At 38.5% G+C, this 13,920-nt stretch overlaps 1 protein-coding gene across 1 annotated transcript in view; it reads left to right on the top strand.

Moving 5' to 3' along the window:
* The window catches only part of ATP9A (ATPase phospholipid transporting 9A (putative)), a 97,788-nt gene that overhangs the window by 78,114 nt on the left and 5,754 nt on the right, over positions 1–13,920 (top strand). The window contains exons 19-27 of the mRNA XM_060772099.2: positions 1,945–2,043; positions 2,639–2,728; positions 2,833–2,977; positions 3,595–3,659; positions 4,716–4,871; positions 5,272–5,336; positions 5,927–6,035; positions 6,138–6,195; positions 10,221–10,424. Coding sequence (XP_060628082.1) covers positions 1,945–2,043; positions 2,639–2,728; positions 2,833–2,977; positions 3,595–3,659; positions 4,716–4,871; positions 5,272–5,336; positions 5,927–6,035; positions 6,138–6,195; positions 10,221–10,424 — 991 coding nt within the window. The remainder of the gene's footprint in view (positions 1–1,944; positions 2,044–2,638; positions 2,729–2,832; positions 2,978–3,594; positions 3,660–4,715; positions 4,872–5,271; positions 5,337–5,926; positions 6,036–6,137; positions 6,196–10,220; positions 10,425–13,920) is intronic.

The raw sequence follows: 13,920 nt of genomic DNA, 5'->3' as shown, positions 1-13,920 counted from the left end.
ATTGGCTTTTTTTGCCGCCACATCACATTGTTGGCTCATGTTTAACTTGTTGTCCACGAGGACTCCAAGATCTTTTTCACACGTACTGCTCTCGAGCCAGGCGTCCCCCATTCTGTATCTTTGCATTTCATTTTTTCTGCCAAAGTGGAGTATCTTGCATTTGTCACTGTTGAACTTCATTTTGTTAGTTTTGGCCCATCTCTCTAATCTGTCAAGATCGTTTTGAATTCTGCTCCTGTCCTCTGGACTATTGGCTATCCCTCCCAATTTGGTGTCGTCTGCAAACTTGATGATCATGCCTTCTAGCCCTTCATCTAAGTCATTAATAAAGATGTTGAACAGGACCGGGCCCAGGACGGAACCCTGCGGCACTCCACTTGTCACTTCTTTCCAAGATGAAGAGGAAGCATTAGTGAGCACTCTCTGTGTTCGTCCACTTAACCAATTACAGATCCACCTCACCGTAGTTTTGCCTAGCCCACATTGGACTAGTTTCCTTGCCAGAAGGTCATGGGGGACCTTGTCGAAGGCCTTACTGAAATCCAGGTACGCCACATCCACGGCATTCCCTGCATCTACCCAGCTTGTAGCTCTATCGAAGAAAGAGATCAGATTAGTCTGGCATGACTTGTTTTTGATAAATCCATGTTGACTATTAGCGATGACTGCATTTGTTTCTAAGTGTTTGCAGACCGCTTCCTTAACAATCTTTTCCAGAATCTTGCCCGGTATCGACGTGAGGCTGACCGGACGGTAGTTGTTTGGGTCGTCCTTTTTTCCCTTCTTGAAGATTGGGACCACATTGGCCCTCCTCCAATTCGTCCTTGTTTTGTCAAAATCTTTGGAAAAAATGTCATCCAGTTTTCGCAGGTTTTTTGCTCACTAGAAACCACTTGTTAGGTTCAATAGTAAGGATTCAGATCTCTCTTTGAAACTTTTGAAATGTTCATATATCCAGTGGTCAGTGAAATGAACAGCAAAGCAATCTCTTGCTATTGGAATATCATCTTTTGATTCTTGATATGATAGACACATTATTGGATTTAAGGAAGATAATAGAGATCAATTATGTTTTTTCCAGGGTTAATATAGGCGACAAACAGGTAATTGACAATGTGCCATTAGTTTCCATAACATATCATCTGAATTTTTGTGTCATGTCTGAAAATAAGTTCAAAACACTAACACCTGGGAGCCAAATGTACAATCTGCATGTAGATCAGCTGTTTTCAGGTATCTGGTGGTATTCGGTTATAATAGAAGAAACATGGATAAACCTCCATTACTTTGCAATTACACATGATGTGGCTTTAAATAATTATCTACCTATCACAGAAGGATTAATGGAAGATTCTAATCCAGTGGTTCACCTCTTTTTGTTCTCCAGATGTTTTGGACTTTAACTTCCAGATGCTCCCACCACTATGCTCAGTTTTTAGTAATTCTGAGGGCTTCACATCCAAACATCTGGAGAACCAAAGATTGAGAACTTTGACTGTCTCTTTAGACTGGAAATTGGTAGAATGGTCATATGGCATACTTGCTATGAATGTGTGGGCAGGGGACATGTATGAAGAGAGATTGAACATGGTGCACTCTGACTCTCATTCTTATTTCTGTTTATAAATATAGACATACATATGAAACAGCATTGTAAAATATCACACTAAAATAGTTGTGGTCTAAAGTGGTACAGTTCCCAAGTTTCACATGTTTTTCAATAATGTGCAATTCGGCTATTGGATCTGATCAGTGTACTAATTTTTATGGGTAAGTGTTCTTAGATTGATTTGGTGTTTCTTGTACTCTCCAAAATTCTTGTGAAAGGCATCTTTAAAACATTGTATATGTTAAAAGCTTGCCATAAAGGAAACATTATGTCATTTGTTTTTGTATTTTCATTTATTATGGATCTCAGAATATTGAATATTTGTTTAATGCTAGGTATGGATGCTCACAGGAGATAAACTAGAAACAGCCACGTGTACAGCTAAGAATGCACATCTGGTAACCAGGACTCAGGACATTCATATATTTAGACTGGTGAGTAATATGAATGAAACTAGCTTACTTAGCACTTGTCTAGAGAACTTCATTATGAATTGAGTGGTATAACTCACACCAGCCCCAATGTGCCGTTAGGATACAAAGTATTATGCAAACCTAACCTTTTTCCATCCATCATTGCATTTACACAGCACCTAGAGGCATCTGATGAAGTTGGATGATCATAGTGGGAAGAGTGTTCTGAAGAACAAAGTATAATATATTTTCCTGTTTTAACAGCTTTTGCTTTGATACAGTTCTTACATGGAAGGCTTCGGCTTAACTTTCTTAAACCCATGTGTAGAAAATTCTAGTTTTCATAGCTTCTTCCCCTACACATTTTTATTCATTAGTTTTCTGTAAGGAAATCAGAAATTCTGTAAGAAAACTTGATATTATGAGTATATGAAGTCTTATTTTTGTCCAGAGTAATCCATTTTAAAAGCTTGGTTCTGTATGTGTTTGAGGCAGGGCTAATCATCTTTTTCTTTTTAGTCACACAATTTTGTATTGCTTCTTTTTATTTAAAAAATCGTAATTCCCTATTGCAATATTTTGTATATTTATGCTTTATCTTTCTTTGTTTTTGCAGGTGACTAACCGTGGAGAAGCTCATTTGGAGCTTAATGCATTCCGACGCAAGCATGACTGTGCCCTGGTGATTTCTGGTGATTCTTTGGAGGTGAGAACTGAGTTATCCTAGCAGACATATTAAACAAGAAATGAGTTGTTGAAAGAAATAATGTGTATATCACATAGCCCTTGTTTATCTGTTTTGTGTAATAGGTGTGTTTGAAATACTACGAGTATGAATTTATGGAATTAGCGTGCCAGTGTCCAGCAGTGGTCTGCTGCAGGTGTGCCCCAACACAGAAGGCTCAGATTGTACGCTTGCTCCAGGAGAGAACTGGAAAGTTGACCTGCGCAGTAGGTAAAGCACCTCTCTGGAGCCTGGTACAGCAGTATTGGGTCTCTAAGCTTCAGGTTGATGTCAGAGACTGAAATCTGCCTAATTCCCTCTCAGATTAGAAGCACTTCGGTGACCTGTGGAAAAGAGACAATGCCCCAGATGTTGAAAAAAAGATTATTTTATCCTTGAAAATTGGGCTTGAGCACCAAAGCCAGCGAAATGTGCAGTTGTCTATTAATAGTCATATGCAGGTTGAGTATCCCTTGTCCAGAATTCCGAAATTGTCCACATGGGTGACTGAGATAGTGACCCATTTGCTCTCTAAAGGTTGGCCCAGATAAATGTTTATAAACAAATGATATTTGGAATATCCTGCATAAATGCAATGTCCCAGAACTGAAAATGAAGAAAAGAGAAAAAGCTGTAGGCTATTGATATCAATCTTTACCTATCTATATTGGGTCTGCAACATTGCATTTATGCTTGTGCGTGGAGATCCAGCAAAAAGCAAAATGGTTCACCCTAAGGTCCATTGCTTGAATGCTGTGACCACATGAGATCTTGGCCACTGTATATGCCTTTCTGGGTTGAATTTGCACAACGATTATCCATTGCAATCTGTATGTTATTTCTTGCAGGTGATGGTGGCAATGATGTCAGTATGATTCAGGAGGCTGACTGTGGAGTTGGGGTTGAAGGAAGGGTACGTCTCTCTACAGCATGGGGGATAAATGCATTGGGAACCACAGGTCACCCCCACCCGCCTCGTAGGCAATGCCACTTCACAGCAAACTGAAATACCTCTATTTACTTCTTCATTGCCTCACAAAATGGAGACCAGAATTGACTTAACTTCATATTGCCATTTTGAGAGGCTCAGCATAGGTATTTGAAGGTAACAGGGGTTTCTGGGGTGCTTGTGAAGGTGCAGTGGAAACATCTTGAATTATTTTCCCTTGTATAGGGGAGATTTCTTGTGGGTTTAGAGGAAAACTTTTGCAGAAAAAGTGGAATGTTGAGATGTTTTATGGGACTGGTAGATGGTATCACAAATGAAGAGTCCAGTGGCTTAATGAGACCAGAAAGCCACAATATGTCCATGTCTTCTTTGGAGAATTATTATTACTTTCAACCCCAAAGTTTACCCAAATGTGATTTGCTTTACTTTAAAAGATGGGCTTAGAGTTGATGCACTACACAGAATGCTTAGCAGTTAACTATACTTGGGTGGACAAAGTACAACCTTGAGGTTATACATGGTGCTTGAAGGTTGTTTTCTGCTCTTGATCTCCCCATACTGCCATTTTTCTGAACAAAAAGAAAAGGATATATCCCTCTCTTTCAAAGCATAATCCACATTTCTTTTCCAAGCCAGAAGTGGATCTCCAGTTTTTGCTTTGTTTCCCACATTTTTGCAAGAGTGGCTCAATTGCAATCCCAAGAACAGAAAATTTGACCGTGGTTATCCACTCTTGAGTAAAACTGTACTTTCTTTTTTGCATCAAAATTAAAATGTAGGCTTCTGATCTGTACTGAGTTCCCTGTTCTGAGGGACACAAAATCCTCTACTTTCTATCACAGTACTAATCCCTTCCAATGAGGTCTTATGGAGCAGGGCCTGAATTATGGGGTCAAAATTGATAGGTGGGCTGGTATAAAGACAGTATATGGAACCAACCTTGAATTACACCTATTAGTCTCTGGCAGAATTGTTGCTTCTTATAGTGCAGATTTTTAAATCACTTAATCATCTCTCTAGGAAGGAAAGCAAGCTTCCCTTGCTGCAGACTTCTCCATCACTCAATTTAAGCATCTGGGCCGTTTACTGATGGTGCATGGGAGGAACAGCTATAAAAGATCTGCAGCTCTCAGCCAATTTGTGATCCATAGAAGCCTGTGCATCAGTACAATGCAGGTGAGCAGTGTTATCTTTGTTTATGAGTATTCCAGGTAAAGGAGGTGGATTAAAGTACAAATGTGAAAAATCAGTATTCATCAGTGACATGGATAATACAAACAAGCTATCTTCCAGCAGGGCTTCCATATATGGAGACATACAATTGGTCTTAAGGGCACTGAAATTGTTCTCAAAGTGCATGAAAACCTTTGTTTTCTTAGAAACGAAAAGGTGATGGGTATACAGAGCATCTTTTGAGTGTAAAGGAAATACTTGCTGTCTGTAACTGCCTATGATCACCAAGTTCCAGTCTTGTCCAAGGCCACCACTTCCCTTATAATAACTATCCAGATGAATTCATATCAATAGATATTCTTTGCTTGGAAACTTAAGAAGAATTCTCCTTTTCCCCCCTTAGGCTGTCTTCTCTTCAGTGTTCTACTTTGCTTCAGTCCCCCTTTACCAGGGCTTCCTCATCATTGGGTAAGAACTAAGTACTTCCCCCCAGCATGTAAATAGAAACTTGAAAATGAAAAGAGATGTGTTTGAAACCCTCATCTTTTTGGAAGCATTTACAGCAGTGAGTGGCACTAGCTAAGAACATCAACTGTTTTTCTTCCTGTGAACAGCCACTGTTATCACAATGAGAATTTGAAGCCTCTCCTTTCCAAAGCCACTTTAATCAAGCCACTGTGATAAGCTCATGGATTTGATTAGGGACCATTTCAGGTATTAAAGCAATTTTTATTTGAAAAGCAGTAACAATGTAATACATTCAGGAAGACAAAAGCAGAATACAAATTTTGAAACAAATAAATAAAAAGTGTGTGCTTCCCACCTCCTAAAATTTGATTGTTTAGAGTTGCGGAACAATAATAGCAGTAGTTTAAAAAAAAACTGGATGATAGTGTAATTTATTGTTGCCACTTCTACCATTCAGTTTTTATAATTTCCAATACTTTTGTGCAATATACAGAAAAAAAGATGGAAGCTATCACAGAAGGAGGAAACACTTGAAAGATTTTATTGATATTATAAGACTCACTGAGGACTTCTTCTGTTGTTGCTTTCAGGTACTCTACTCTCTATACCATGTTTCCAGTGTTTTCTCTTGTACTGGACAAAGATGTCAAATCAGAAGTTGCCATGCTGTACCCAGAGCTTTACAAGGATCTTTTAAAGGTTTGACATGTCTTCTACTTTATTTTTCCATGTTTCGTCATATGAGCGTAACATTTTATAAATCAGACTAATTTTCATATTTTTCTGTCCACATGTTTTTAGGGAAGGCCATTATCATACAAGACATTTTTGATATGGGTTTTGATAAGTATATACCAAGGTAAGCATCTTCATTTGTTTGAATGGATAATATTGAAGTAAATTGATCAGTCCTCATTTTTTACAAATTTGATGTGTATATTCTAATGAAAATGTCCCAGATGTCTGCAACAAATTATATAACAAAGGTTTTTAAACTGTTTTTAATTGTTTATAAATTGATTAGTTTTGTTACTTTGTAGGTTTAATAGATTTATATGCTTTTTAAGTTATTTAAACTTTGTGATTAGTTGTTATAATTTGTTATAGATGTTTTATTCATGGGCTTTTTTTCATTTTGTATTGTTTTATAGCATTGAATGTTTGCCATCCTTTGTTGGAAACGACCCAAAGTCCCCTCAGGGAGATAGGGTGGGTTATAAATAAAGTTATTATTACTAAATTAACCCAAATTCAAAGAAGATAGACTTAGGAACCCAAACCAAATATGCTTATTTCTGACTATATTTAATACGTTCCGATTTTGCTAGTCTGCAAAACCCTTGAATGTGCACATACACTCATTCTTCCTCCCTGACCACTGAAAGTCCTTCTCACTTTCCTTCTGTCTTTTTGTATTTACACAGTTACTGGCTTCAGTCTTTGTACTTCCATAAACAAAGAGTAGCATGTGGAATAGATGTTGGGGAAACAAGATGGCTAACTGGAAGAAAGCCAGAGATAATCTGCTCAAAAACAGCACAGCATTTAGCATCCCTATTATTAATGGGTTGTTCCAACAAAAAAAAATAAAGCCAGGATTAACTGCTGCTTAGAACTTAATGAAACCTTGTTAGTCCTTTATATCACCTGATCCTGGTTTAATGGATATCTGTAATACTTCCATCTGGCAACTTGTGACCATGTTGGATCACAGTAGAGAGAGGGCCGCCAGCAAATTGTCATAGTAGCAGATTGAGGGATTTGCTTCTGCTCCTACAGTCTCAAATTCAAGATGCTGATGTATTACAAAAGATCAATTATAGCCCTTTATCACTTCACTTGGACACCTCTTATGACTTTGAGTAATGGAGAGGAATAATAGAATCATAGTTCAAAGAGATCACAAGGGCAGGAATCAAAGCAATCTCAACAGATGGCATCCAGCCTTTGCTTAAAAACCTCCAGAGAAGGAGACTATACCACAGAGTTCAGTGGCATAGAACCTGGAAGACATATATTTAACTTGAGCATCTAGGTGGCTTTGTCCTGGTGTGAATGCTTTGGATGTGCTTGATGTGCAATGGTGGTCCAGCTGGGGAAGGATCTTGCTGGGGAATGTCAGAGCCACAGTGCTCTCCAGTAGAGTCATACATTTTGCAAACCAAGCCAAGGGCTGCAACCCATGTCAATCTGTTTCCTAGTTCAGCTTCAAATTTAAAAGGGCTCAGTTCCCCTACATAAATTACAACCTCCACATCCTTCCCCTCCTTCTTCTGTATTATATTAAAGCAAAATCTGAAATGTAAATGACATTAGGAGGGTAACAAAGCCACAGGAGAAAATGTTACAACAGCAATTGGTTTTTTAAAGGGTTGAATCATTTTCTAGAACAGTATCAAGGCCTTCCTAGAGGGAATACAGTTTCTGGACAGTCAGAAAGAGTGAGACATCGTGGGAAAGAGGTTTCAGCCAAGTGCCTTCTCCTATTACATTCTGTGGGTCAGATGACTTCACCTCTTGATGGATCACACCATGCAATTTGGCTAGGAGTTAGGGTCCACGATCAGGGATAGCCCAAAATGAGGCAGATGATGGAAAGGTTACTCCCTGGGTTTGTATTTTACGGCTTGATCTTGAGTCACTGGTAGAATTGTTCTTCAAACAGGCTGTGGATTACTCATCAGTGCAGATTACTCATCCTAATGACATGAGTTATGTCTGCAGCTGAGTATCTGGAACCTCGAGTAGCTATTCTCAGATCATCCAGATGCAGGATGCAAAGTGATTTTCAGTCTCACTCCCTCTCTGTCACTTAATACAAGTTTTCAGTATGTTTTCCTGAATGCAAATACTGCTCAGTTCAGTAAATAAGCTTAAGATAGCTGTGAAAAGGTTCCTGTCCCACTCCAGTCAAGAACTTCCTTGAGCAAATCCTTGTCTTAGCCCAGTGGTTCACAACCTATGGGCCCCTAGATGTTTTGGACTACAACTCCCAGAAATCCCAGGCAGTTTACCACCTGTTAGGGTATTTACCAGAGCTCGTTTTGAGCAGCTGGATTCAATGGTCAAGCACGGAAGGTTTAATCAGGTCCCATACAACGAACGAGTTTGTATTTGCGGAGCATCAGAGGTGGAGGATATCACACATGTTCTGTTCAACTGTGAGCTGTATAAGAAAGAGAGAGACCATTGCCTTGGACCATACGTTACTCACAAAACACACTGGGATCCACATATTAAAACTTCATTTTTGTTGGCCGGCCATAATCCTAAAATAACACACAAAACAGCCCTTTTTCTATTCAAAGCAACACAGCTGAGAATTGCACATTTAGAATCAATTGGGGTAAACTGTGGAGGTGACACAGATATTTGACCTGAACGGGATCTGCCAACAGTTTGTTTATTTTAACCTCTTTTATTTTAACCTCTCTTATACCGAGGGTTGTATGTTGTATGACTATGTGTTAAATGTGTTATGTGTTACATGTGTTATGTGTTAAATATTTTGATACGGCCAATAGGCCAATCAATAAAACGTATCTATCTATCACCTGTTAGGATTTCTGGTAGTTAAAAGCCAAAACATCTGGAGACCCATAGGCTGAGAACCACTGTTTTAAACTAATAGCGTACTTGAATCTTGAAAAGTTTATTTCTGAACTACAACTCCCAGAATCTCCCAGGCAGCATGACCAAAAAAGTATTATTCCAACATCTAGAGCAAACCTGGATCCTATCTGCACTATATATGAATAATGACATCAGGCCCGTAGCCAGGATTTTGTTTCGGGGGGGGGGGGGGGGGGCTGAATTTTTTTTCAGGCGGGGGGTTTCGGGGGGGGGCTGAGTTTCGGGGGGGGCTGAGTCTGAGTGAAAGAGGGTCTAGCCTAGCAAACCTTTTGTATCATTACCCCAATACCCCCATGCATATGGGATATATTGAGTATGGTGATCAGATCATGATATGAATAAACATAACAGTTTAAATAATGCAGCAATAAGGCCTTTTCGCGAACCACCATGAAAATTTCAGGGGGGGCTTCAGCCCCCCGAGCCCCCCGAGCCCCCCCCCCCCCCCCCCCCCGGCTACATGCCTGAATGACATAATGTACAGAGTTGGTATAACATTATTATGCAGATAGTTGTGTATGTAATAATTTTGGAGTGAGAGTTACCCAGTGAAGCTAAAAGGAAGTAGACAATTAAACTGTGGAATTATCTTCCATAGGAAACCATGATAGGTTTTAACAGAAGATTAGATAAATTAATAGAGGAAAATGATACTTTCTGTACCAGATATGGTGTGTTTTTCAGTTATTGTTGCTGGGGATCAGGAATGAAAGACGGTTTGAGCATCATGTTCTGTTTATGGGCCTATGTATTGAGATACCTGTTTAGTCATTGTGGGACACAATGATGGACCATCTGAGCCTTTTGTATGAAGCAAACAGTTTTTTTTTCTTATAATGCTGTGAAGATTTAATGATGTGTGTGAAGCACTCAGTACATTTTACATAAAAAGCTCATGTGCCAAACAGACATAAGGGAGCTCAAGCTACTTCATCCATTATGAGGATGAGGCATACAATGAAGTGCACTCGGTATTTAGTGCACTTAGAAGTCAAATTCTCCTGCACTTAATGGAATATGGGCAGGAAGCAGGTACCCAAGAGGAATAAATAAATATGCTAAATAAGACTAACCATGTCTCTGTTTGAAATGAGTAGAAGCTGCCGTTGCTGTTGATAATGATATTTGAATTCAGACAACTAGGCAAATTCAGAAAACTAGGATATTTTAAATAATGCAGATTCCAATAGTTTTATGTAGTTTCTGTTGGTGAGGACTGTAACCACTGCTCTTTTTCCTTTCACTTAACAGGGAGCATTATCATGTATGGGGCACTCCTGCTGTTTGAATCAGAGTTTGTTCACATTGTGGCGATTTCCTTCACATCCTTGATCCTCACTGAGCTGTTGATGGTGGCATTGACAATCCAAACCTGGCACTGGCTCATGATAGTGGCAGAATTACTCAGCCTTTCCTGCTACATTGCCTCATTGGTCTTCTTACATGAGTTTATTGGTAAGAAGCATCATTTTGTATATGTCAAAATTTTACAGTTGAAAGGGTTTGCAAACTTAGGGCCAGCTGTACAGTTGGTTCATGTTTGTAGGTTTAACTTTTGTGGATTTGATTATTTGTGGATGCAATTAATATGGTTTCTTTAAGATTCTCTGAATACTCTAGTGTCACTTTATGGTCAACTTCTTTTGGACATTGCCTATATAAGTGGAACCTAGAGATTTCAAGAAAAATGTAAAAGGTGAAAAAAGTATTGCCTTTTTAACAAATATGATTTTTTTTCACTTCACATGGGGGTCCAACACCCTAACCTCCGTGAAAGTGGGATTAAGTAAGTTTACAGCATAGATTAATTTATTATTATTTATTATTTACGATATAGGATAAAGTAAGTTTACAGCATTGATTAATTAATTAATTTATTATTTATTATTTACGATATTTCTATCCCACCTTTCTTGAACCCGAAGGTGACTCAAGGTGGCTTACAACTCGGCAACCATTTGATGCCATAACAATACACAATAAAAAAACATTTAAAACAAAAATCCATACAATACAAACATATAAAACCAATGCCTTCACTATTAATCTTATTGTCCAAACCCAGAATATAGATATAATAAATTATAATAGAAAAATGGGTTCCGTGGAGTGGATGGGGGGGGGGGGCTATACTGCCTATCCACCCACCCCATTTCTATGAGATCAAACTATGACTTCAGAAAAGATGGAAATAAAAAGTTGTTGCATAGATGGGGATAAAGAGGAGAAGGATCGCTTGGAAATACAGGTCTTCCCAACTTTGAACAATTACTTGAATATAGGAGGAAATTGAGCAAAATGAATTCTGTTCCTTTTCTTGGAGTGAGGGGACATTTTTTAATTTTTCAAAGGGAAAGGATATGGCAAGAGATAATAACTCCTCTACACCATCCCAGGTTCCCTCATTACTTCCAACTTTCTGGAAATAGTATCACAAGGCTATGAAGAGAATATCTTGATATTTAGAGTCTTCCTTCTTTTTACCTAGGATGGTTCTCTCATGTTTTCAAATGAATAAATAAACTTATTCTGTCAAGTGAAGAAGAGATAATCTGTAGTTCTGGGGCAACATGCAGTGTGGGAAATATAGCAAAGATCTCTATGAAGTTTTTTTTTTTAACATCCATTACTATTAGTGTAATCTTGCAGAAATGGAACAACTGAAGTAATAGAATGGCTGAAAGAGCAAGGAAAACATAAGGAGCCCAACTGCTCTTTTGCAAAGTGGTCTGAAATTGCTCCATTCCCACATCTGCAGATGCTATTGCTTATTCTAAAGGCTGAGTTTTCAAACATTTCTTTCTTTATTTACACACACACACATATTGAAGCCCATTTGTAAAGATGGAACCTTCCCACTTCTGAAATTCATTTTTCCTACTTACATATCTGTATTTTTCTTACTTTAGATAAAATTTTAGAAGATCACTTTGTAGGTCATTGTCTACATACTATGTCCTCCAATGACAACTTGCTAGTTAATAGCCAGGTTTCATATTCAGATTTGCATTAGTTGCATTTAAGCCTTTATTTTAAAACTCAAAATGTGATATTTTTCCTTTCTTTAATTGAAAAAAAAATCTAAATATGGAGAGTGTTTTTTGTTTTAATATCATTTTGCCTTTTACATTTTTAAATGCAAAGTTCAGGTATAAGAAAATATCAGTTTTTAAAGAAATAAGACAAGACAGAAAAATGGAAATATTTTCTTAACGTCATTTTTCCAAATTAATTAATTAAATACACACATACATACACACACCATTTTAGTTTAAATGCATTTAATCTAACACTGCATTTAGCAAACTACAGTATTTATCAAGTACGGGGAATCTCTGGTTAATGAACATAATGTGGTTCATGGGGAACCTTTACACACACACACTTAGGTAAAATCTCTTCCCCCAGGTTTTGGGGATTAAGAGATTTCACATACATACACACACACATACCCATTGCAGAACAAGGGAAAAAGGGATAATTGTTTGGCTCTGATTGATATGCAGAGTACTTTCTCAAAGCCAACTCTGCATTTAGGCTGAAAATGTATCCTACCCCCTTTGCCTAATCAGATGTTAACTATGAGAATCATTCAAAAAGTAATGGCATAAACCTCTGATCTTTTTTAACACCATGCCAAAACCATAAATGCACCACTTATAGTATGCTAAATTACTGTTTAAATATCTGCACATCTCAGAAATAATTTCTTTGATCATATTGCACTCAAGAGATCTGTCTCTCCCCCCCCCCCCCCACACACACACACATACACAAACAATGTACATCTGATCTAAGTAGTTAAAGAGATGTGTGCACATGCCCTAAAGTTGCCTGTTGATTTATGGTGACTGCATGCATTAGATAGGGTTTTCGTAGACAAGGAACATTCAAAGGTGGTTTTGCCAAATCCTTTCAGACACATGGTTTTTCCACAATCCTTCCTGGAGTTCTCATGGACAACAAGTTAAACATGAGCCAACAATGTCATGCAGCGGCTAAAAAAGCCAATGGGATTTTGACCTGCATAAATACGTAGGTGTCTAGTGTCTAGATCCAGGGATGTCATGCTACCCCTCTATTCCGCCTTGGTCAGACCACATCTAGAATATTGTGTCCAATTCCAGGCACCACAGAATTGGAAGGGAGACAACAAGCTGGAATGTGTCCAGAGGAGGGCAACTAAAATGATAAAGAGCAATGGCTTCAAACGATAGAAAGAGCAATGGCTTCAAATGATACAAAAGGGGATTTCACCTGAACATTAGGAAGAACTTCCTAACTGTGAGAGCTGTTCAGCAGTGGAATTCTCTGCCTTGGAGAGTAGTGGAGGCTCCTTCTTTGGAGGCTTTTAAACAGAGGCTGGATGGCCATCTGTCAGGGGTGCTTTGAATGCAATGTTCCTGCTTCTTGGCAGAGAGTTGGACTGGATGACCCACATCTCTTCCAACTCTATGATTCTATGATTCTATATGCCCTATAGGACCAGGTATTCATTAGTGATCACCCATCTAAGTACTAACCAGATCTTCCATGTTCAGATGAGATCTGGTGCCATAAAAAGAGAGAACAAACTTTTTTGTATTTGCATACATGTTGTAAACCGACCTGAGTCCCTCGTTCGAGGTGAGAAGGCCGGTATATAAAACTTCTAAATAAATAAATAAAATAATAATTCTTCTTGAAAGAAGGGCTGAGGAGCTGATGAATTTGGAGAAAATGCTGCTTTTTCAGTTCAGTGGAAAACTACACCACTGGTCATGTGTTTGTGGTGGTTTTCTACCAGTAGTGGAATAAAGATGGAGTGTTGCAGAGGTATATTCCAGGAGAAGTCATGTTGTTGTTGGTGTTGTCATTGTTTATTCATTCAGTCGCTTCTGACTCTTTGTGCCCTCATGGACCAGCTCATGACACAGCTCCCTGTCAGCCTTGGCCACCCCCTGGGAGAAGT

This window comes from Anolis sagrei, chromosome 4, assembly GCF_037176765.1.
Source record: "Anolis sagrei isolate rAnoSag1 chromosome 4, rAnoSag1.mat, whole genome shotgun sequence".
In the NCBI taxonomy this organism is placed as follows: domain Eukaryota; kingdom Metazoa; phylum Chordata; class Lepidosauria; order Squamata; family Dactyloidae; genus Anolis; species Anolis sagrei.
This window is presented reverse-complemented; position numbering and strand designations above follow the sequence as displayed.